At 45.3% G+C, this 26,040-nt stretch overlaps 1 protein-coding gene across 1 annotated transcript in view; it reads left to right on the forward strand.

The window, feature by feature from the left end:
* Positions 1-26,040, forward strand: part of LOC306663935 (unconventional myosin-X-like) — a 108,963-nt gene that overhangs the window by 74,685 nt on the left and 8,238 nt on the right. The window contains exons 3-4 of the mRNA XM_079144590.1: positions 6,643-6,801; positions 22,442-22,629. Of these exons, the coding sequence (XP_079000716.1) occupies positions 6,643-6,801; positions 22,442-22,629 (347 nt within the window). The remainder of the gene's footprint in view (positions 1-6,642; positions 6,802-22,441; positions 22,630-26,040) is intronic.

The raw sequence follows: 26,040 nt of genomic DNA on the forward strand, positions 1-26,040 counted from the left end.
TGGGGAGTCCCTCCCCTCCTAGTGCTGAGCCTCTCTGCCTCTTGCCACAGAGACAGTCTCACTTCATTGGATTCACTTGAAGATCAGCTCAGGCTGAGGAATGTGCTCAGTGACTCACAGCAAATATCTGATGGAACTGGAATTCAATGGGCGTCCCTCAATTCCTGAATTGAACAGTTCAAAGGTGCCCTTTGTCCCTCAAAGGCATGACTTCACCATGCATGCTTTCCTAAGACTTCCAGGTATGCTTCCCTGTGCTGTGTGCTATTGGGCAAGGTCCCTAACTTATCTGATCCTCTGAGAATTCATCCTTAAAAAAATTGAGCAAGTGTTCCCTCCCCTTCTATGGATCAAAGAGGTACCATAAGCAGTGTACCCCATGTTTGCAGCCAACACTTCTTAGTGCCCATTTTTCCTGCCAGGCCCACTTCCTTAATTTGTTTTGGTACTAAATGATACGCTGGGTGCTGAAAACCTGATAGCAACCGAAATGACCTAACTTCACTAAGCTGGGCGTGGTGGTGCTACGCAAGAGGCTGAGGCAGGAGGATCACAAGTTTGAGGCTGGCCTGGGTATTTAGTAAGATCCTGTCTCAAAATAAAAAGTGTTGGGAGTGCAGCTCAGCATAGAATGGTTGCTTACCATGCATGAGCCCCTCAGTTCAATCCCCAGTGCTGCAGAAAAAAAAAAAAAAAAAAGCCAATAATTTTTGTGTTATCTCTATTTAGTAGTTGATAGTCTGACAAAGTCACAGAGTATTCGTTTACATAAAGGTAATTGTAACCCCCTTGCTGTGATAACTCGGATGCCGTCTCTGACAGGGTTGAGCTGAAAGAAGGGCCCCTTTATTTTCTCCTGCACACTGGCCAGGCCAGTATCAGTTTGCTTTTGATTAGATTTCAGTGTGACTTTCTAGTGACCTTCACAAGTGCATCTCCCAAATTCTGTCCCCCAGTCTCCTGAGGCAGCAGCAGAAGTGATAGGCAGGGCAGAGTTACAGTTAGGTCAGCTGGTCCCTTCTTAGACTGGACCTCACAGTCCTCAGGTTGTCATTTGGGCAGTTGGTGCAAAGAAACATAACAGAGCACATAAATAGAGAGTGAGTTCCTCCCTGGCATCCTCAGACAGTTCCAGGACCGTTCCCCCCAGGATACGAAAATCTGTGGATCTCAAACCCCTTAGATGAAATAGCATATGAATCACATGTAACCCAGGTGTGTCCTCCCACGTACTTTGATTCGTCTCTAGATTACCATCATACCAAATACAGTGTAAATGCTGTGTACATAGTTATTACACTGAATTGTTTAGGGAATAATAAGCACAGACACATTTTTCCCCTGAATATTTCCCATCCATGGTTGGTTGAATCTGAGGACACAGAGTCCACAGATGCCAAGGGCTGACTATCATCAGGGAACTGGAGAGCACACACCAGCCACCGACCCCGCAGAGCCCATGAAGCTTCATACACGGAGCTCAAGCCTGCCTGCGGTGCGACTGCTCGTGTTAGCCACGCGTCGGGAGGCGGATGTCTAATGACCTCTGTGCTTCCTGAGTTATTGGGCCAATAAATGAAAGAAAGAAGGAAAATTTAGGAGAGGCATCCCCAGAAGCCAGGTAGAATTCCAAGGAAAATCTACACAAGACCAGCCAAATTTGTGCAAAGGAATGAAAACAGGGGAAGCAAGTGTTATGTCGAAGAGCTTTCCACCAGGTGTCTCACAGGGCAAGGCTGTCCTCAGAAATGGGGACATTCAGGCCCTCATCTTCATCCTGGGCTCCCCTGCTCCCTAAACTGGATGTTTCCCTCTGGGATACTCTGCATTGTTCCTTGCCTTGTGTCCCCATAGGAGTAGCTACCTCCCCCACCATACTTGGGATTGAACCCAGGGCCTGTCACATGCTAGGCAAGCACTCTGCCGCTGAGCCTCATCCCCAGCCAAGAGCTACTTCTGTTGGGTTTCATGGGCTACCAGTCACTATGACTTTTGCCTACATTGTTTTCTTTAGTCTTCACATGGATTCTATGAGTTAAGTATTCTTATCATTATCATCATCCTCATTTTACAGATGGGGGAAATCAAGGGCTGGAGAAATGAGGACTCTTGTTTCTTGCCTTAAGTGAGTGATAGGTAGCATATGTTTAGGGGAAATTAATCCAGATGAATGTGATTCCAAGGCGTGATTGCTCCTATTTCCTTCTGCCTCTCCATATACATTATACCCATTTGGAGGGCCAGGGTCATTACTCAGTATGTATTGAGCCTGTATAGTGGGCTAAGGCTGAGCACTGGGAGGCAAGATAGGCAAGCTTCCTGCCCTTGGTGTAGTGAGGTTTAAGTCATTGCAAATCACAGCCAGCAAAAGAAATGAAAATAAAAGAAATGAAATAGAGTAGTAAATATGGGGACACCTCAAACATTGTTGTCTTAGTCTCTGTTCTGTTGCTATAACAAAATAATCGAGACTGGGTAATTTATTAGCAATAGAGGTTTAGTAGGCTCAGGATTCTGGAAACAGGGAGATCCAAGAGCATGGCCCCAGCATCTTCTCAGGAGCTGGTGAGGGTCAGTGTTGTTTTATGAAACTGATGAGACTCTGCAGTAGTTTACAGTGGAAAAACATACTGTGGTCAGAAGAGTTTGAAAGATCCTGACCAGGAACGTTCAGTGTGGGGGATCAGGTGATTTTGAAACAAGGTGGGGGTAAACCGTGAGGAACTGCAAAGGAGCTGTGAGCACAGCTGGCGCAGGGACCAGGCAGGGGGTCCTCCAGGCAGGGGGTCCTCCAGGCAACGTCTCAGTGCTGGCTGCAAGGTTGCCGTTTGGACCGAGACCTGAAGGAAGAGTAGCAGGATGACAGCAATCCAGACACAGGACAAGGTGTGCCAGTCTGGGCAGGAAAGAGCAGGGGACAGTGCCCAGGAGCAGAGATGGAGTGGACAGTACTGCTGGACCACAACGCAGTATAGTTAGAAAATGCCGACAGAACGGGAGCATATCCCAGTGCCTGGAAGTCACCATCCTCGCCCTCTCCCAGGTAGCTTGACCAAACACTGCCTGTGCAGTATCTCTGTGCTGATTTATTGCCCTCTGGTCACCCTTCTTAAATACTTACTTCTGTGTTATGAAGACTTCGCCCGTCGGCTCTGGCTCACTGCGGCCACGTTTTCTGGTACCTGTGAGGACATCTTGTTGTCCGGCATGCCAGGCGTTCCTAGACCACATGCCCCACTCTTGGCTCTTGCGGGTAGTAGCATTCCTGTCCCTGCCCAGTGTCAGCGACACCCATCTCCTCTTCCCCAGGCTAGGACGACCAGAAGTGTTTCCAGACACTGCCCGATCGATGTTTCCTGGGGAGCGAATGAGAACCGCCGCTCTAACAAATTCTAGACTAACGCGAGGGGACATCACCGTGACTGAGAGTGTCCTGTGTCCCCTCTGTTGATCATGTCAGGATTTTTTTCATTTTTACTTGTTGTCAGTTGGAAAAGTGAGGTTTTATGTCTGAAGGCTCCTAATGAATTGCAACAAAAGAACTCTGTAAATGTCTGAGTGCTGTCGACCGACTGTACAAGTGTGTGGAGGCTTCCTTGCAATATTCCTACGATGCCAAGGTTAAGGATTAAAGCTACTTATCTAATTGACTCTGCTTTTTCATGTTTTTTGCAGCAGTGGGCCTTCGGTTGATCAAGTCTGAGTTTTCTTGCTTTCTTTTCTTTGTTTTCATTAGTGTTGATTGGTTTCCTCTGTTCTCCCACACACACCCAGTCCATCTTGTGACCAGTGGTTTATAATTCTATAACCAGAGCTGTTTGGAACAACTCTTTGATTTTCCCTAAGTTGATTTCTTGTCTGTGAATCTTCATATTTGGTTCATTTTCTAAACACATCATGTTTTTCCTGGTATTTGCTCCATTGAAGTAACTGCTTATTCTGAGTCAGGTTTTAGAAGTATATCTCATTATTGCGTTGTGGTTGGCATTTCTTTCAGAAACAGTCTGTTGGAAAAAGAACCTTTTTCTTTAAACTTACAAGTTTATTCTCTGCTGTTTGGGAATAATCTTGCATAACTAATACTCTGTTAATTGTTGCACATAGCAGTGACTTTTGATAGTTCAAGAGGTTCTCTTTAAAACTTCTTGAATGGAATTGTGGGTCTTATTAATCCTTTGAAATCTTTCCAGATTAAATCAGTTGTTCATTCAGCCAGTAATGCATTAGGACAGCAGAATGCAGGGTCACGTTTTGTCCCTTACCTCTGTAGCGTTTCTCCTTTGATGTTAACCCATCAGTGAGGCTGTCCCCAAACACCTGATGTAGAATAACTCCCTGGGTTTGCCTTGTCCTTGCTTCCCCTCCTCACAGGTGTAGATGTGAGATGCTGAATGTTACTTGGATACTTGTTTTTAGCTTCCTTCCCCTGAATGGGAATATAAACTCTGTCCCCAGCATACTGACTTGAATGGATTTTCTGAATTTTCAAATTTTCAAACACTTATATGTGTCAGATACTGCTCAAAGATCTTTACCAATATTAACCCATTTCAGGATGGATGATTATCCTTGCCTTTCCTTCACAAATATATTTTTTCTTTCTTCTTCCGTTTCTTTTTTCTTACCAACTGCAACCCTATATCTTGACATATGCTTTTTAAAATTTTTCTGTTTATAGCCTCTTATTTTGTCTGTTATCTCTTACCATGATTATCCTCCTGAGGTCAAAAGAAAGAATAGCTGTACTTTTAAAATTTTCCCCACTTCTAGAATGGGCACATACCACATTTTATACACAGTGTGTTCCTGACACTATGAGGAAGTCAAACGCAGGAAGGTGGGGACTCTGTTTACAGGTTACACCCATGTTTTTTTTTCTTTTCAGTGACTTGTGTGCCCAACTCCGAGCTGTTCATTTGGGCTCATGCACTGTCTTGCTGTTGCCGGTACATTAAAAAGAAAAGAAAATATTTACACATATCATAAAGTCATCATCGTGTGCATGCATGCGAGTGAGAGAGACACTAAGTGTTGTAGGATAAATATGATTATTTCCCGAAAGCAGCATCAACATGATTTTTACCTTTTGCTAAAAATGTTAATATTCTAAGTGATTTCTCTCTTTAATTCTGGGTGGCTTCACACACTCAGGGTGAAAAACAGATAGGCACAGTTGTGTCCACACTAGGTGTGGCTTGGTGACGGTGAGTCTCCCGGGCCTCGGCTTTGGCGCCCTGTCTTCTTTTCCCGAGGGAAGTGTCAGAGGCGCGTGGAGCTGTGCTGGCCGGACTTGGAAGACCTCTGGGGAGGCCGTGCAGCGAGTGCCTCCTTTCTGCTCCTCGGGGGCAGAAGCTGATGGGCCTGATGGGCCGGGCAAGTTCTGCCGCTGCCCCGCCCCACCTCACCGTCACTTTCTGTGGAGACCCAGTCCCCTGTCCAGATGCCATGTTTCTGGAATATCTACCTGGATGGGTGTCCCAGGATGTGGCACCCCTGGGAAGGGTTTAGTTGCTTAACATCTGGAATTCTGTTGGCTGCCTTAGGACTACTTTTACTGTCCGTCTAAGTTTCCTTTTCTTCAACTTTCTTCTCTGGTATTTATGACTCAAAAGTGAAGGTCGCGTGTGTCTTCACTCTGGAATGCCCTGCTGTCTTTTCCTTTCATGCTTGTTTTTCTGGATGTGGCACACCCCACCCTACGTCCCCAGCAGCCCCAGGCCTCTGCCCAGCCCAAGCGCTCACAGGGCAGGCTTGACCCCTCTGCCCTGAGGTGGGGCCACCTCTTTCGCTGGTGGAGGTCGGAGCCCAAGGAGCAGCTGATGAGCTGGCTCTTGCTCAGGAGAGATGGGTGTGTATGATTTGGCCTTGAGCACTTTCTCAGGACTGGTTTTGACCAACTCTTGTGGTTCCTGTGGCAGAGATGCCACAACTGAAATTTTCATTTTTCTCTAGAAAAATAAAACATGCCACTTCTCATGGCTTAGGAAAACCATTGGATTGGTATTTTTGCAATTCTTGGTGTGTTATTTACTTTTGCAAAAACATGCCATTTGTTGCCATGTAGGTAGCTGATTGCTTTTTAAAAAAAGAATTTCCAATTTAGAAGTTCTGCAGATATTCCAGAAAATTGTTTTTTATGTGTATGAGTGTTTTCAAACAGATACCTGGAATATATATGGAATAAATATGAATTTATATGATATTTGAATTACTGAAACTAAAATTACATAATACTTAATTGAAGTATTGATGAACCTTACTGAAGCTTTGAGACCACCATATGACCCAATGTAAGACATCATATGGAGAAACCAAATTACTTTCTAAGGACTTAACTAGTTTCTTAGCTGTTAATGATTTATAGCAATTGGAGAAGTACACAGAGACGTGAACTATAAATTTGTAATTTCTGTGTTTTTCAAAGAATTGTTAGTACTTGAACTAACGCTTGGGAATACCTGATAGCAACTGTCAAAATAATTGCTTCCTTTAGAAATATATAGGTGACCAAAAAAATGAAAAGGTTCTTTGCAGCGTTGTTTTAATTGAGGATCTTTATACTGAGAGTGTGTGGTTGGTTTGGGACACTTCTGTGAAAACCATTTCCTGCTGATTACAACTGAGTTCCTCTCCCTCCCTCAGGTATTCACTTACAAGCAGAGCACAATCACCCAGCAGAAGGTGACGGCCATGCACCCCATGAACGAGGAGGGCGTGGACGACATGGCGGCCCTGACAGAGCTCCATGGAGGCTCCATCATGTACAACCTGTTCCAGCGATACAAGAGGAATCAGATCTATGTGAGTTCCACCTGCACTTCCCTTAGGAAGAAATTCCTTACGTCGAGTGACTATTTTTATTTGCAGGTATTTCCCGCCTTTTGAGGTCCTCTGTTAATCTAAGTGAAACTGTTTTCAGAGGTTTTACCGAATTAGAAACTTGATCAATAAACCGTCTTCTCCGTGTGTTTATTGCCCAGATTTTCTCAGAGGGGATTTGGTTTCCGTCGAAAGGTCCTTTGCCCTCTTTCTTCTTGAGGGCACACCCTGTCCCTGTTGTAAGTGACTAAGAAGTCACCTGGAGTTGTTTGGCTTCCTCAGTCAAGGACTGGGGCAAATGTCGACTTGGCTGCTTTCTTTTTTCCTTTTTTCCTTTACTTTACTGTTTTTTTTTTTTTTTTTTTTTTTTTTTTTTTTTTTAGGTGTTTACTGCTTGTTCTGGCTCATCCTGGGGTATTTTTGCATTCAAGGGAATTCAGCTAAGTTGTGGGATTATCGTTCTGCTATTTTGAATGGAGAAATGTCCATGAAAAAGCTTACGTGTACATATTCTTCCTAGTTTCATGAAATGTGACAAAACCTATATTTATAAAGTAATATGTAAAAATTACTTCTAATAACTTTTTGACATTAGAGATATTACGCTGCCTGTGAAGATTTTTGATTGAAGATTTATTCCTTTTTCCATCTGACTCTTTGCAATTCTTCATAGTAAACTGTCAATTTATATAATTTTTTTAAAGTGCCAAATTTTAATACTTGAAAAATCCTTGACCTTCTATTAATGTTTTGGATTTATGTGTAACTTTACCAATAGTTTGGGGGTTCTTTTTTTTTTAATATTTTTTAGTTGGCAGTGGACCTTTATTTATTTACTCATTCATTCATTCATTCATTCATTCATTCATTCATATGTGGTGCTGAGGATCGAACCCACACATGCTAGGCAAGTGCTCTGCCACTGGGCCACAACCCAGCCCTAGTTTGGGGATTCTGATTAATGATAGTATTAGCCTTTGAAATGGCTAGCAGGTGCTGCCTGAAACCCCAGGCATGCTGGCGACTCAGGACTCTCCAGTATGCCTGTCTCCCTTAGACTGGGGAGGAAGGGTTGGGACAGAGGAAGAACCAGGTATTTGTGGGTTTAATGCTTCATTTTCCTCAGCTTTAAAAAAAAAAAAAAAAGAAAAAGAAAAAGTATGTTTATTTGCCTTTTTTTACATTAGGAAAGTGTTAGTTTTGCCAGATTGACTTAATGTTTGCCAAATGTTTTCAAGCAGCCCGGTCAATTGTGTTGTAGTCCTCTGACTTGCTGAGCTTGCTTACCCTAAGTCTCTAGATTAAAATGGTTTCCATATGTTCTTCAGAAAAGGTAATGTTTATCCATGTTTATGTAAAAGTGGCCATATATTCTGCATTTTGCATGTGTTGGCAGAACGTGCATTTATTCTTTTGTTTCCCTCTCCAAAATCTCCTTACATGTGACCAGTGAATTAACCACCCGTAGAACACCCACTACTCAGGGTTCTGTTACTGCTGCACTGTGCGGCTATTTTCATTATTAAATCCTCCACACTGTCAGGTAACTACTTGCCAAGTTTCTTAAGGACTTCCTTTGCCTTCCTTGGGCCAAGGACGCTGCCAGGCGCCTGGTAGTTGTGCAATAAACGTTTGTAAAATAAATGCCACACGTATTACAAAGAGCCTGTTCTAGTGGATACCAAGATGTGAAGCTAGATTTTGAGTTTTTTTGTTTGTAGTTTATCTCTTATAAGCATTTCTAAACTCGTACCCTTTTGTCTTTACAGAAAAGGGAGTTCTTATTATTCTTTTCCAATAGGCAAGAAAATATAAGTCAATTAGAAGGGAAAACCTATCTAAGAGGTACAAAGGCAGAGCCTTTCCAAGTTTTTCTTCTTTTTCCCTTTTCATAATAATATTGTTAAATTTCATTGCTAAATTGGCCTACCAATCCTTTGAATAGGATCGTGGTCCTGTTTCAAGGGAAAACCACAGGATTTTTATGCATCCAATTTGCAGTTTAATTCAGTTTATTTTATATTTATATGTGTGTGTGTGTATGTGCCTCCCTTTTGAGATGTGGATAGTTGTATTATTATCCATAGAGCAGCCTCCATGATTCTACTATTACCACTGAGGGATGCAGTATCGGCCAGACTACTCAAATGGAAGCAAAACCACTACTGTCAGAAAAACCGCCATTTTTCTGAGAGACATCTGTCTATATCTTTAAAAGATTGTAGGGGGAAAAATGACTTGACGTTCACCAGAGGTATTGTATTAGTTTTCTGTTGCTGATGTAACACACGGCCATAAATGTACCAACTTAAAATAACCAGTTTATTTCCTTGCAGTTGTGTAGGTCAGAAGCCTGATGGGGGTCTCCCCGGGCTAAAGGCAAGGAGTGGCAGGGCTGCACCCACTCAGGAGGTCCTAGGGGAGAATCGCTTCCTGCTGCTCTGGTTGTGGGCAGAGGTCCTTGTTTCTTTGCCGATTGTCACCAGAGTGCTGTTCCCAGCATCTAGAAGCCAGTCACATTCCGTGGTTCCCTGATTTGGTGATTTGAGTCCTTCTTGTAGCTTCATCTCTCTCCTGCAGGGCTGGGGATATAGCTCAGTTGGTAGAGTGTTTGCTTCACAAGCACAAGGCCCTGGGTTCAGTCCCCAGCACCACACACACAAGAAATCTCTCCTCCTCTCTGCCCCTGTGTCCCCGCACCCCCACAGCCAAGAAGGGTTCCCGGCTGGGGACTCTTAGTCACACCACCTGAGTAGTCTTCCCATCTCAGGGTTCATGAGCACATCTTCATGCTTATTCACATCTGTAAGTCCCATTTCCATACCTGACTGGACCCTAGGGGTGACTGTGAAGGTCTCTGGGGAGGAGCTGAAGTTTTGCCCCCATTATGAGAAGGGTTTCCTCTGGTGGCCCTGTGCGCACCACCCCTGCCAACTCAGATGTGGATCTCGCATCTTCCTTTGGCTTTCTGCTCTGAGCTGGCAGGCCACCCAGGTTGCTGGTGAGTGGAATCCTTCAGGTGAGAGGTCCTTCTCTGCTAGGAAGGTCTTCAGCTTTTCTCCTTGGGGACCAGGCTTTTTGTCTAAGGACTTTATCAGAACTTAGTGAAATATTTCTTTTCCCCCTAGATTTCTGCATCTTCACTGACGTGGTGTCAAAACTGATGAAAAAAGATAAAGGCCTTCAGGCCAAGCAGATCAGAGTTGAGCCTTCCTTTTCTTCACCAGTCTCTTCAGTGCTACACAAATAATTTAATCTTTCAGAATATCTGCTTTTTTAATTTGTTGTTTTCCAGGCCCCCCCCAATCTGGCTATGTTGTTTTAAATAGGTGAACCCCTTAGAAACTTACCTTCCTATCCAGCGTATTCCTCCCATATGAATAAGTGTTTATTTAGAAAGCTCCCGCCTTAGCTTGGCCCCGCCTTCCGTGGGGCTTGGCAGAGGTGTACGTTGGCCTAGCCTCAAAGCCTGGAGTTTAACACGGAGACAAGACCAAGGCCAGTGCCCAGTGCATTTCTCGAACAATTGAAGAAAGTCTTTTGTTAAGTGAAACATCCCGGGAGGGTGACGTAGTCCTGGTTTTGACCTTGTCTGTGGGACCCCCGACCCTTACCTGGGCTCCTAGCTGAGGCTGTGGGTATGCACCTGCCCAGGCTGCAATCTTCGTCCGCAGTGTCTGTGCTGCGCCTGGCTGGAGCTTGCTGCTGGGGCTGTGAGGGTCCAGGCAGCCCCAGTCTCCTGCCGGTGCTGTGTGGCCCCTGCCATGTAAGCCCTAGTGCCCACTCGCTTCCTGGAACCTCCAGGTCCTTGCCATCTGAGCTCCTGCTCTCCATCATCTAGCGGAGGCCTCTGCCCAGCACCGGGCTCCCAGCCACCATGGCTTCCACCCTAAACCTTCTGGCTGTGCACTTCTTGCCATGGAGGGGGAAGTGACCCGTCCCGAGAGAGGTTCTGATGAGAACATTCTCCTTTTTCTTCCTACAACCTGATGGTGAGGACAAGTTCCTATACTTGTTAAGTTCCTAAGACTCCAGAAGAGAGGGGTTGGGTGAGCGCTTGTGGTACAAAGAGTAAGAGATGGGAAGAGAGAACCTATGGGTGGGTCAGAAAGCCTGGACTTGCTGCAGCAGGCTCTGTGGAGAGGGTGGTCTTTATAAAGGAAGTATCCATGTTGATCAGATCAAAAGGCTGGTGGGACCCCCTACGGGAAGATGGAGAGATGATATTCTGGTGTGCAGACCTCACTAAATCCAGAGGTTGCTCTTGCCTTGGATTCAGGTGTTTGCTGGGGAATGTTGAGAAACTAGATGGGATAGTCAGGCAGGGTTAGAAAACCATGATGCATTTATTCTCAGCCTGGAAGATCCTACCCCGGAGGACATTTGGCTATGTTGGAAAACGTTTTCGGTTGTCACAGATGGGTCAGGGAAGACTAGTGATATCCAGTGACTAGAGGCAGGGATGCTGCTCACCATCCTAAGTGCACAGCACAGTCCCCCAAGGAGGGATCTGGCACAGGTTGTCAGTAGCGCAGGCTGGGACCCTCCCACCATGAAATCAGTCTGGAAAGTGTGGGATTGATGGTATGGAGACTGTAGCATTTTTGATAAAGGTTTTTGAAGGGAGAATTTCCCTGAGAAAAATTTTAGAACAGTGGATAGGGAAGTGATAGGAGATGCCAATAGAAAGAGTGGGTTGGTTGGAGGAAGCCAGTGAAGAAATGAGGGCTTTAGGCCAGCAGAGCAGCAGAAGTGAGAGAGCGCAGCCCTGAGAGGCCTGGGGAGGGAGGGACAGAGGCTCCCCGTGCTGACCCAGCCTCCTCAAGCACGCCGGCCGGAGTGGAGACATGGTGCTGACAGGCCTGGCAGCTCCTTGAGAGGAGCAGGAGGGGCGGCTGGGTTTTGGGTGCCTCTCCTACTGTATTCTCTGGAGCCTGGATCTTCTCAAATTATGTGCCCAGCATCTCAACAGCGTTGACGCGAGCAGGCGAGGTTTCTAAGCCCTGTGTCCAGAGTGCGGGGACTGCCAGCTCCAGGGTGAGGCAGCTGTGCCTTCTGCCAAATGGAGGAGAAGCACATTCCCTCCATTACAGGGCGATCGCCTGGAGGAGACGCCTCTCCCAACCACTCAGGAATGGCTGAAAACCACATCAGGGGCGCCGTGGGGAACCTGGGAGCCCGTCTGCAATTGTGGAGCGGAGGAGGCTCCAGAGGAAGCCCGCCCGTGTTCTGCCCCGCCCTTCGGGTAGTTTGTGGGTCCTGCTGAACAAACGGCACGGGGATCAGAATCAAAGGAGTCCGTTGGAAGAAGTGAGGCTGTCTAAAAAGACATGCTTTCGCAAGAACAAAAGATGGCTCACAGCTAATGTATTTTTAGGTGTCTCAAAAATATTCCTCTCTGGTTATGTGGCATTCCAGCCCGAATCTGTGTGTTTGATGTTGTTCCTGAATTAACTTTCAAGCCTGCTTCTGTGAAGCAAAACGTGTTAGCAGGCACCAGCCAGTTAAAGACCCCTGATTTTATTCACCTGCAGGGAGATCACAGCTGTTTGCAGTGTGCAGACCAGCCGCGCTCTGCAGTGGGCAGTTTTCTCTTTGGGGGACATGCAGAGCAAAACCTGTGTTTCATTTCCTCGAGTTGAGTCTTCCCAAAGTCGGCTATTGGGTTTGTTTCCATCCCTTTCCAAGGTGGTACCCGGCAGCAGCATGCCCTTTGTAGATTCAGGATGGTCCCCGGTCAGATGGTCCACACAGTCTTGGTGTGTGACACGTACCAAGAACAGCTGAATATGGTGCAGTTTGCCAGGGGGTTCTTGGTTTGGGGCTTTTTTTTCTTTTTTCACATGAAATCAAGACTTATGTTGCCAAAAGATAATTACAGCCATCTGTTTGACTATATATATTTTCAAACTTTACCAAACATTTATGCTCTTTAGTGGCCACTTCCACATCAGCACATGATACTGGCAATTAGAAACTGTTTTTGTCTGTCTCCCCCCAACACCCCACCCCTCTGCCTATCCTTTGGTTCAGATTCCTTTTAACAAGGAGAGGATTTGAGCCAGAATTCACTTGAGGGCTAGGGTTGTACCTCAATGGCGGAGCCCTTGCCTTGCACAGGGGAAGCCCTGGGTTTAGTTCCCACCACCCAAAAAAACAAAACAAAACAAAAACTAACTAAATAAATCCCAGTTAGTCTTTAAAAAGAAAAGAAATTCATCAAATGAAGTGGAAGTGCCAGAACTTCTAAGAGCTGAACTTCAGGAGATATCTATTGTAATCTTGACTTCTTTTCAAGACACTTGCATACTTAACATTTTTAAGAATTCCTTGAAAATGTTTTTCATTGTGTATTTGGACCAAGACAAATAATTTTGTATTGTAGGGGGCAGTGTGCACCGAGCACTAGAACAGAATTAAAACATGAGCTGCTTAGGTGGATTGGTGGTCAGACCATGTGCCCCCCAATGTCTACAGTGATTCAGCCCTGCTCAGATGCCAGGCTCTGTACTGGGCTCCAAGGCTACAGAACTATTTTTTCTTCACAGTAATTGCTGAAAAATTGCCTAAATATAAGGCACTTAATTGATCGGTGAGGTCAGACACCAAGCTGTTGACAGCAGCTCAGGATGACTAGGAGTGTAATAAAAATTACTGGGAGCACAGAGATTGAGCATCAGAGTGAGAAAGGGGGTCAGAAAATGACTCCCAGACGAGGCATTAGTTGCGTGAATTTGCAGCACATATAGGGAATTTGCCAAGGAGGAGGGTGGCTGTCCTGGCAGCAGATCGGCATGTGATCAAAACAGCATTATACATTGGTCTAGATGTATTTAAGACTGTGGAGAAAAGACCCATACCACTGGCTAGCAGGATGGCCACAAGCAGGCAAGGACGGGCTCTGTGTGCAAGTTAGCGAGGCCCAATGGACTCATGAAAATCACAGGGGACAACTTCAGACGTGCGTTTTTGAAAACCCTCTCTGGCGAGAGGTTGGCGATTGAGTGCAGGAGGCAGCAGATCTGGGAGGAGAGGTGACCAGTAAACCAGATGGGAATGACGATGTGTCAGAGGAGTCGGGGTTGAAGTAGAATCCAAGTGTTCAGCGGGCTTTGGTGGGCACGGAGGCTGAATTTCCCTAGGATTACTGGTCTACCCATTTGGATAGATGCTGGTGCAGCAGGATGTGACTGTGTGGTGTTTGGAGAGCCTTGTCCATGTTGAGTTTGAGCCATCCTGGGGTGTCCAAGGGAAGACCTCCGGTAGACCACTCAGCACACAGATTTGTAACTTAAACTGAAGTTGCGCTCAAGGTAAAGATTTAGAGAGTAAGTCATTGCCATATTGAGCTGGGATGGAGAAGGAAAGAGGGGAATGATAGGTGGGGAGTAAATCTGGATAATGATTCCCTTTCTTAACAATTCTCCCTTTAGGAAAGTCTGCATGGCACAGCTTTAAATAATCAGTTACTCCAGTGCATTTCAACCTACTTGATTTACACCCAGTGTTGCAGGACCAATGATGAAAAGCAGTTGTGATTTTATTTTCATTAGCAATAACAATAATAGATACCTCTGATTTATGTAGCACTTTCACATAATAATCAAGTGGGGTAACCCAGGATGCCTTGTTGTTACTGATCAGAATCTTAGGCCCAGAGGGGTTTAGGCCCAGAGAAGGCCGTTTCAGGACTGAGCATGTGTCCAGATGAGCAGGTCGTAGTTGGAACTGTGATGTCCACCAATAGTATGGACCCCTTCATATCTACAAGCAGACTGCATCTGAGTCCCTTGGGTCATTACAGATTTCCTTACTTTTACTTGATTTTTTAAAAATATGGTATATTCAGGGCATGGTGGCACACTCCCATAATCCAAGCGACTTGGCAGGCTGAGGCAGGAGGATTGCAGGTTCAAAGCCAGCCTCAGCAATTTAGAGAGGCCCTAAGCAACCTGGCAAGACTGTGCCTCAAAATAAAAAATAAAAGGAATGGGGATGTTATCTCAGTGGTTAAGTACCCCCGGGTTCAAACCCTGGTACTAAAAAAAAAAAGGTGGGGGGTGGGAGTGTATATATAGCATGAGTTTTGATACATAGACACATAATGAAGTCAAATTCTACTTTTTTTTTTTTTTTTTTTTTTTTTTTAGTGGGGGTTAGATATAAGGTCTTATGCCTGGTACATTTTGGACTGAAGAAACAGTGAGTTTCTCCCAACATTTTTAAGCAATATGTGCTGCAGCTGTTCCAAATTATTAAAATGGGCAAGGAAATGTATTTTTTGGTGAGGTGTGTGGAATTTTTCTAACTAGAAAATTTTCTGTGTGCTTCAAAATAGGATGTACTTTCTATTTCTGAACAGCCATTAAAGAGACCAGGCTATTTATCCTTTGTGGAATTTGGAATCCAACATGAGGAAACTGGTACCTGGCCCTGCCTCATGTTTGGGGGTGGCATGTGTTCATAGTCTGAAGCTGCATCAAGTCGTCATGGCCATTTTTGGAGCAGTAATAATACCCCATATAGAATGCGAACAGATAGAAGTATGCAACAAATGCCACCTCACAGCTCTCGGGACGACTTCCTGTGACACTCTCCTTTCTTTACTCGATCCTCTGCACAAGGCTGTTCTTGCTCCAGCTGCCATTTTTATTTATGTTGCATGTTGGACTTTCCTCTGAAACACACAGCCTTTGTTTTAGTGAGACAATCATCCATGCATACACAAATGAGGTGGTATGTTTAAGACAGGGGTGGGGATGGTGGTGTCTTTGGCCATACTTACTTTTGCCAATGAACCTCTGAGGTTTCAAGTACCGTAATTTGTCTTTCTTTGAATAGACCATTGTGAACGCTTGCCGTGATTGCCATTTCATGTTACACCTCTGTCTTAGCAGATATCGAAGTGCCCTGTGGCACGTACATGGGCAGACAGTGAAGGCTCAGTAGTAAAGAACCTTTGATGGACTGAAGCCCCTGCCCCCTTAGATAACCTGTTACAAGAATATAGTCATGTGTCATTTAACAGCTGGGATAACATTCTGGGAAATGCATCCTTAGGCAATTTTGTGACCATTAACATAGTAGAGTGTGCTCACATAAACCAAGTCGGCTGTGATACCACTGTGAATTATAGTCATATGGGACCACTGTTGTATGCAGCCCATCCTTTGACCAAAACATCATTATGTAGCGCATGACTGATTCATTAGTACCTGTGCTATTATTATCCGTCTTTTTGGAGGTTGGACTGAGGGAGCAAGACTGGGAATCTTGGAGAATGGAGACTTTGTAGAAATTGAGTCAAAGCAAGGTGAGGCCAGGTATCATAGATGGCAGGAGGGAGGATGGATCCTAGACATAATGAGAAGTGGAGTGTCCAGGACATGGAGACCCTGGGACTGGGCAGCATTCTGTGCATGACTGAAGGCAGTCGCTATACATCCACAAGGTGGCACTCTGTCAAAATCAGTGTCCCGGTCCTCACTGTCACTCATCTTCCCTGAGACTACAGAATCTTACTGCCCCCTTGTTCCTGCCAGAAGAGCAGGAGCCTCTGCCTGCTCACACCAGGGTTGTGTCAGAGCAGCTGAGGGCCGGATGGCGGGCAGGCAGCCCTCTTGGCCAGGGGATTATGACATGTCAGTTCAAGCTGTTTGGGAAACATGTATCTTGTCATTTAAATCTGTGACAAGGAAGGAGTTTCTAGATGCTCAGACCTTTTGAGCAATGACATAATGTTGTCAGTGACAGTAAAATAGTAAAACTTACGCATTCATGTTACAAGAGCCTTATTTACCCTTGGTACTAGATGGGGCACTGATTGGGAGGCTTTGTTTTTTGGGGGGGGGGCAAACCCAGGGTCCTGTGAATACCAGGCAAACACTCTACCACTGAGCTGAACCTCCAGCCCAGCACTTAATTGTTAATGAGACAAGGTTTCCTATAATCTTTGAAAGGAAAATAAAAAATCAGATTTTCTCTCCGTAACCAGCCAGATACACATTTTATGTTTTCCTTACTTTTTTTTTTAAATTTAAGGAGGAGAGGTCAGATCATGAAGTTTGTCTCAAACTCTGATGTCTCTGTTGGTATGTGGGAGTCCACTCGTTAAATTTATAGTCATCCATGACAAAATGCTTTTATTAATTATTTGAGCTCTGGTGAAGCTACTTCCCCCTGAAAATCTAAATGTCTTTTGTCCTCTCCCTTGCTGAGGTGTGTGATTTGTCACTATAGCATGTTGCTTCTCACTTTGGTTTAAAATTTGAAGGCACATACTCTGATACTTCGTTAAGATGAGGGACCATGATGTTGTTCACCCTGAAGCCTGTGCTTCTTCGCAAATCTAACTTTGCAGTTAGGTTTGTTTTTCCTCTTTTAAGAGAAGACAAGTTTTGATTGTAGCAAAATAATCATTACATAAAATTTACTGTCTTCCAGATTGTGCCGCGTGCACTTCAGGAGTGCTTACATGCATTCCCATCATTGTGCAGCATCCTGGGACTCCATCCTGCAAAGCTGAAACTGTTCTCATTAACGCCCCAATCCTGCCTAGGATGTTTTCTTCTCTTTCCTTGTTTAGAGTATTAAATATGGCCTAAACTGCCAGTTTAGGTACTTTTGTCAGATATCTTTCCCTTTACTCACAATATGAATGTTGGATTCACATCCGCAGCATAGGGCCACACAGTGGCACCTACAGTTGCAGAGAGGGTCATGTTGGGATGTTGCCATTTACCATTTTTTACCATGTTTGCCATTAAGTGCTTGGTCTTTAAAATTCAGGTGCAGCTGTTATTTCATACTTAAGTGGAGGAGTGTCCCAAACATTTTTAGGGTGGGAGAATTCAGTTCGTGATCTGGATTAAAGCTATACAAGCAGATCATGGGGCATGAAGGACTGTCAGTACTTGAGAGCAAGCAGCTTCTAAAGTACTGAAACTTTTTTCTGTATAACTTACTTTGAAAGATGAAAAGTCATTTTTTTATTTTTCTGTTTGTTTGCGATGCTGGGATGGAACCCAGCGCCTCATTCACACCAGGCAAGTGCTCCACCATTGAGCTGCATCCCAGTCCTAGCAGGGAACGTGTCAAAATGCAGAGCATCTTGGAATCTTTCTTTTCATTGGATGTATTATCTGGTATCTAAATGAAAAGTCAAACCACAGCCTGGGTGGGTATCTTCCGTTAAGTTTTGAAGTTGGCTCTGTCTTTTGTCTGTGAAGACCTCACCTTTAGCCATCCTTTTGACAGGGCCTGCCTGAGGAGAAAAAGCCTTCTCCCTTTTATTCCACAACCCTCAACCTGCAGGGTTGAGAAGGAGCAGGCTGAGCCACAAAGCAGGTAGAAGCCCAGAGAAGCCCAGTGATGATTTCAGGGGAGATTAGAAGATAACCTCACTCGCCCACTGCTGAGAGTCTGAGTGAGAAAAAAAATCCTCAAAACAATGTTTAATCAAGTACACGAACGTGGGTTTAAGGACACGAGGGTGTATGCTGTACCCCTCCGAAGTTTTCCATCACAGTGGGCAAAATTGAGGCTTTTTTCCATAAAGTGGTTAAAGTCAGCAAGCAAGATTAACCTGGAGCTTTTAACTTCATGCTGGTGCGTGATAAGCAGGCACCGCGCTTCCTTGACGGTAACTCGCTCAGCTGACTGAGTGCTGAGCAGCGCATCTTCACCTTCTTATGGCTCGGTGTTGGAGCTCAGTGCGGTTTTAGAAAACACCTCCAACAGAGCCATGGTGGTCACTGACCATGAACCACGTCTTGCTATGACTACACCGACCCCGTTGGGTTTTGTCCTTCATCCCCACAGCAGGTGCTTTTTCTAACCCTTTTTTATCGGTGCATGATAATCGTACATGGTGATGGGATTTGTTGTTACGTATTCATTCAAGCATACAGTGTAACCGTGTAGCTGACCAGTGTCACTCCCCAGCACTTGGCCCCTCCCTCTGGCCTCGCTCCCCTTGGTCCTTTTCCTGCACTGCTCTCCCTTGGGCTTTCATGAGCCCCACCCCCAGGCGAGCTTTTGGAGGCCCCTGGTGGAAGTGTTCTGTCCCCTGGCACGAGTGGTTCCTTCCCTCCTGAAACATGGTGGCTCCGTAGAACAGCCTTCAGATGTGTGTCAAATGGTTTTTCTGAGTCACAGGCCAGCTGCAGTTGGTGGCACTAGTGCTGCGTGGCAGTGACCGGGTCGGCAGGGGAAAGTGTGATGATGCTCTAAGAGGATCCGAGAGGTGGGCCACTTATCTGCGGATTCTATGGGCTGCCTTCACACGGAACAGCTGCTGCCGAGAATACCCAGCTTCCTTTGGCCTCCGGAAGCACTGGACTGGGTGGGAAAGGCAGGCAGGACCTTGGCTTACAGGCTGTGTGGATCTAATTGGCACGGCTGCCACATTTCCAGCCTGAGACGTTGAACACTCTTCCTGGGCAAGGGGCAGTGTATTACTGCAAAGCAGAAACAGCCGTAAGATCATCTTGGGGATTGTTTCTTCACCTCTACTAAATAACAAGCTTACTGCCATTGTGTGTCCTTCCCTACAGAAGACCATGTCACCCACACTGTCAGAAGGAGCGATAACCTAAAGGATGCTGGTTGGTGAGGCTCCCCAACCACGAAGGGGTAACATGGCTGTGAGATTCTAGCAGAAATGAGCATTCTCTCAAAGAAAGCTTATGTTAATGACTAGAATTATTGATTGTTTTATGGGTAAATCAGTGCATTAAGAAAAAAGGGCTCAGGCAAAGAGCATGGTGGCACATGCCGGTAATTCTAGGCGCTCTGGAGGCTGGAGGATCCCAAGTTCAAAGCCAACCTCAGCAACTTACTGAAGCCCTAAGCAACTTAGACCCTGTCTCAAAATAAAAAATAAAAAGAGGCTGGGGATGTGGCTCGTGGTAAAGCACCCCTGGTGGGTTAGATCCCCAGTACCAAAGAAAACGGGGGGGGGGGGGGGGGGGGGACTTGATTCAGAATTTTACAATACTCATACAACTATGTTAGGCACAGGAGGTGCAGAATATCTAAGGTAAATGTGTATCTTTTTTAAAGAAAGGTTCATTAATGGCTGGGTGCAATGGCACATGCCTATAATCCCAGCAGCTCAGGAGGCTAAGGCAGGAGGATCATGAGTTCAAAGCCAGCCTCAGCAGAAGTGAGATGCTGAGCAACTCAGTGAGACCCTGTCTCTAGATAAAATACCAAATAGGGCTGGGGATGTGGCTCAGTAGTCGAGTGCCGCTCAGTTCAACCCTGGTACCAAAAAAAAAAAAAAAAAAAAAAAAAAATTTATTAATGGTAAGTGTACACCCTAATACTAAATTAAATTAAATGTAACCATTAATGTAAAATTAGTCATCTTATTTCTGTTTATTTTTGCAGTCTTGGGGATTGAACTGAGGGCCAGGTGCATGCTAGAAATGAATCACCGTACAATCCAGAGACATTTAGTACTCGCTGTGCTGTGCAACCAGAGTCTCTATGTAGTTCCGAACTCTTTTCCTCTCCCGGGATGGAAACGCTCTCCGTTCAGCAGTCCTCCCTGCTCCTCCCTCTCCCATCCTTAGCGGCCACCACTCCTGCTTCTGTGGCTTTGGCTTCCTTAACGTGGTGTAATATTTTCAAGTCTCACTCCCATTGTCTCCGCGCTTTTCCCTTTTTCTGGAGGACTAATATTCCATTGTTTGGACGCGCCGCATCCTGCGTCTCCACGGAGCTCGTGATGGGCGTCTGGGCTGTTTCCTCCTCTTGGCGGTCATGACCGGTGCTGCTGCGAATGGGGTGCCCAAATCATTCTTGGAGGATCTGCTTTCAATTCTTTTTTTATAAGCCTGTGAGTGGAATTACTATGGTAATATCATTTGTTGTTTAACTTTTTTTGGTTCAAATTATTTCCAAAATATAGACTGTCTTATATTTGAAAAGTTATATAGAACATACAATTCTTCAGTTGATGTTCCTGGCAGTTACTATGACTATAAATTACTACAAATTGTTAAAATATGGTTTTCAGCATATTTGGACTTTCTGTCTAGCTTTTTTTTTTTTTTCTTTGCTTTTCTCTATTGAATTGCTATACTTTAATGATGTATTAAGAGAAGGCTCAGTAATGAGGTTGGTTGGATTCAAATATCTTTACCACTTAGTGGCTCTGTGATCATGACTGAAAAATTTTCTCCCTGTGCTTCAGTTTCTTCATTTAAAAAAAATAAATAAATGCAAGTAATACCACCAACCTCATAGGTTATTTTGAATATTTAAGGGTAGGGCCCCAGATATGGTGTGCTGGGGTGCCCTAACACAGTCCCACAGACTGGATGGATCAAGCAACAGATATGTATTTTCTTCAAGTTCCGGAGGCCAGGACTTGAGTCAAGATCAAGGTGCCAGCAGGATTGATTCCCTGAGGCCTCCTTTCTTGACTGCCTTCTTGCTGCTGCATCTTTACATGGACCTTCCTCCATGTGTGTGTCCCTTGTGTCTCTGTGTGTCCTCATCTTCTCTTCTAAGGATGCAGTCAGATTGAATGAGGAGCCCCCCCTAACAGCCTAATTTTAAGTAATCTCCTTTTAAAATTTCCATCTTCAAATACAGTACCAAAAGGGGTAGCTGGGCTTGGGAGCTTCAGCTCATGAATTTGAAGGGGATGCGGATCTGCCCTTGACACTCTGTAGAGCCCCTGGCCTGGTGCATTTGCTCCATAAAAGGTGTTGGTGGCTGCTGCAGGACGCTGCTTGCTCTCGTTTGATTTCCTTCCTCCCTGGGTCTGAGCCTGGACTCCAGGTAACCAAACTGTCTTAGCATTTCTTGAGGAAGTACAAGTGATTAGATGTCTCTGGGGAGGGACCCAAGGAGTTAAGCTTTAGTAACTTTGTCGCTTCTGTTTAGTTGGTCTGAAATTTGTATTTAATTTCTGGCCTTGAGATTGTCCCAGAAAGGTGACATCTAAGTTCCAGATAAGTTATTTGGCACTTTGTGGTGTACTGTGGTTACTGGAAGAAGACCTAGCATTTTCCAAATGCTCTTGTCACTTTGTAAAAGCTGTGGTTAACTATACATGATGTAAAATTTGCCATTTGGACTATTTTAAGCGCACATTCACAGTGTTATGCTTCCACATAACTACTAAACACCTCCAGAACTTTTTCATCACCCTGGACAGACACTCTGCGCTCATTAAGTGACTCTGCTTGCCCCCTGTCCCCAGCCCCCAGTTGCCTCTATTTTATTTTCTCCCCCCCCCCCCTTTCCTTTTTAACCGTGCTATAGGGGCCACCCCAGGAGCTGGCAAATGGAGCCAGCCTACCTTTGCTCCGGGGGAAGGGGTTAGGATTAGGAGACCACCCAGGCAGGGGCTTGGCCTGGCTGCTCACCATACTCCTCTCTCGTTTACCTTTCCCTGAAATGGCCCAGTCATTTGTGCAGAAGGTCAAAATTTACACCAAAAGGGGTGGGGACAAGTAGAAGTGAGGAATAGGGGTCCCCTTTCGCTGCAGTGCCCACCAGTGGGTTGTGCGGACACGCGGGCGTCCGGGTGCGGCGTGGGAGCCTCGGGCCAGGCCCCCTCCCTGGGAGTAACGCACGCATCCCTGCCCCGACCCTGTGCCTGCAGACCTACATCGGCTCCATCATCGCCTCCGTGAACCCCTACCAGCCCATCGCCGGCCTGTACGAGCACGCCACCATGGAGCAGTACAGCAAGCGCCACCTGGGCGAGCTGCCTCCGCACATCTTCGCCATCGCCAACGAGTGCTACCGCTGCCTCTGGAAGCGCCACGACAACCAGTGCGTCCTCATCAGGTAACGGCGCGAGGCTGGCGCGGGCCGCCAGGGGGCGCGCGGGAGGAGCGGAAGGAGGTGCGCCCCGAGGGCTTCCCCAGGGTCAGCCCCCGCTCACGCTGCGGGGGCCTGGGGAAGGGCTCCTCTCACTGCCCAGTTCTCAGGAGCTTTCCGTTTGGAGTAGCTCGATGACTAGTGTTCAGAAAGCATGCGCTTAGAAACCTTAGAAAAGAAAGCAGAGGTACCATGTCGTTTGGCCCTTTGCTTGGAATCACTGCATTCCCCTCATGCATGCACTCTCATCTTCTCCCTCCCTCCCTCCCTGCAGTTTGCCTTCAGCGTTCTTTGGTTTGTTTCAGTTATACGGCATGGTCCTATCTTCTTGTTAATTATTTAAATTGGAATCATGTTCTAGTTGTGATCAGGACTCCCCTGGATGATTGCCAGAGCAGACATGGTAAATGTTAGTTGAGAGGTTTCCATGGAATATCCAAGCTCTTCTTTCATTTATCCTTCTAGTCGTGTTTTCATGGAACATGACATCATTGAGGAGTGATGGTCTACTAAAACTTCTAATGTGGAAGATTTTGACATGTTTTAGGTAACTTCCCAGTCCAGCTGTGGCACTATAATTATTTCAAAAAGAAAGGGGTAGCTGGGTGCAGTGGTGCACACCTGTAATCCCAGCAGCTGGGAGACAGCAAGAAGATCACAGGTTCAGAGCCAGCCTTAGCAACTTAGTGAGATCTTGTCTCAAAATAAAAAGGGCTGGGAATGTGGCTCAGTGGTTAAGCACCCCTGGGTTCAGTCCCTGGTACCAAAACGTTTACATTGGAGGAGGACAATAAGAAGACCACACACACACCAATTTCCAATTAATTGGAAATAAGATGCAAGAAGATAGATGTAGGGCCATATGCCATCTTTAGATTTCCAGCCAATCAGGCTTGCTGGCACTGTAGCCCAAAATTAGACAGACAGACAGATTCACCTGGTTGTGAATGGGTACAGCCAGGTAACTGGTGGCCACAACTACTGTGAGAAGCCAGTTCCCAGATGGTGAGGAGCAGATCAGAGGGGTGAATGTGCCCAGCCTTCCTCCCACCAGGGAAGCCACACCTGCCCCTGGGGGAGGGCAGATATGCCAGAGGAGGCCCCTCCCAAGACCCTCAAAACCCAGGCAAGGGAATGAGGAGTCCTCTGTACTGAAGGCACGCGGGACATGTTGACACTGTTCCCTGTGGTGTCTAATTGAAGGTGAGGAAGAAATAATGGCTTATGTTTTCTGAAGGTTTACAGTGTGTTGGACACTCTGCCAGGAACTTTCCAGGTACTGATGCACAGAACCCTTCCGGCAGCTTTGAGGTGGGCACTCTGTTCGATACCTCCAGGTGCCACTCAGAAGGCGACTTTCAGGGGAGTGTTCTTAGGGCAGATTTAACCCGTTGTTCTTGTGGTGATTGCTCGTTTCTAACAGCTGGGAATTACAGTATAGGAACAGCTGCGCCCACTCCCTGCCTGTTACTGTAAGGTGTGCACGTGGAGGTTGTAGCCAGCCGCGGCCTGGAGGGAGGAACTGTCAGTATACTCCTTTCATCTGATGTGCAGTCCATCAAAGTGAAGCCACTTTCTTATAATAGAAACAACTTTTAAAAATAACGTGCCCAGTAATACAACTGGACTTACGAGTCTCATGAAGGCACTACGTGTGGATTTCTTAGATGACTATGTTAAAAGTTTCGAAGTTAGAATTAAAGGTCATTGTATCAGCATACACTATATAATTTCATAAGATTAACAGAAAGAGCACCTAACCTATTTTAAGAATATCAAATTGTTAGTCACACTTACATACTAAATATTTTCCATTGATAATTGCTTGTGTTTATTACTTTCAGTGGAAAAAATGAGAGCATGACTAATACATCACTTGCTAGACAGGGCAGTTTAGGAAGAAAGTGAGAAATCAAATGAAGTCATTGTGTGTGTCTGTGTGTGTGTGTGTGTGTGTGTGTGTGTGTGTGTGTGTGTAATAAAATGGAAAGGGGCTGACATTTTTGTGCCAAAGACTGTAGTATTTAAAAATTAAGGGGGCGGGGAGTGAGTCCCAAATAGAAAGCTCTCATTATGTGAGGCTGATGGGAAAAGAGTAACTGTATTTATTAAATTAACTCAGGAAACAGACTTTAAGAATATATTTCTCACTAAAATATGGTTTGACTTTTAACAGGTCTTTCCAGCAGTTTTTTTTTTTTTTTTTAATGAGGGGTGGAGCCTTGGAATTAAGAGAATAAAAGAGAGTCAGAAAGTATAAATTGCTGGGTACAGGAGACCTAGCTAGCTTTCCTTGGGTGTGATCTGCCCTCTGGTGGGTCCAATGTGCAGTACTACTTTCAAAAGTGCAATGCTAGACGATGTTAAAATCAGAAAATATTCAGTCCCTAGCCCCAGAAATGGAAGAACAAATGAGTAAAAAGATAAGCCTCTTTGGAACCAGACAGGAGTTTGTGGTCCAGTTTTCTATCCTGTGAGTGTGCCTCACGTGGCCACTATCCCCAGAGACATGGAGACCCCTGGCCTTTGTGCTTCCAGTCCACACCTCTTTCTTTATCTCATTTTTAAAATTGTCGTCTCTCTTAACTCTAGGTTTATTTTACTTTTATGCACACATTTAAATGGAATCTTATGCTTTTATAGTTTTAAATATAAAAATAACAATATATATGAACTTAAAACTCACTTGAAATTTTTTTTCTCATCTAATTAATAAGGTCAGCATTTGACCTTCGTTCATCCCCATACATTTGTCTTTAGTTTTTCAGACATTTTGTTGGGCTGTCAGGGTTTAGTTTATTATGGTCTTTTCATTATATATGACCTTTTTAAGGTACAGAGAAGTACAAAAGATGAAATTACAGCAGATTAACTTGGATATTGCATTGGCTCTTACTCATGATTTATGAAGCAAGGCAGCCTTATTCTACTAAATAGATGAGAGATGCTGCTGGGAACTGGCAGAGCAGAGGGTTTTGTAGGGTGTGAACAAGGAAGGAACTGTGGAAAAGTGACTGGTTGGTCAATATCAGGTTACCTTCTTGTTGGGGTTGAAGCAGAGGAGACTTCCTTATCACACTGATTCAGGTAGACTGCAGTCTCCTGTTTTCAGGAAAAACTACTCTGTTTTGGGACTCAAAGCTTCAGTTTGATTATGTGCAATTAGCATGAGTGACTCCATTTTGGTTTGGTCCTTGGGGGCTAGTGTAGAAGCCTAACCCAAACAGTGACCTCCCATTATTTTTGTTTAACAATGAGCAAGGTCTGAGGCCTGTTTGTGTTTGCAACTTGGCACCCAGGAGAGGGTCTGGTAGAGATCAGCTTTCAGCAGGGTGAATAATTCAGAATGACTATTGGTTTAGGATCTTTGCTTATTTT

This window comes from Sciurus vulgaris, assembly GCF_902686455.1.
Source record: "Sciurus vulgaris genome assembly, chromosome: 6".
NCBI classification, from domain to species: domain Eukaryota; kingdom Metazoa; phylum Chordata; class Mammalia; order Rodentia; family Sciuridae; genus Sciurus; species Sciurus vulgaris.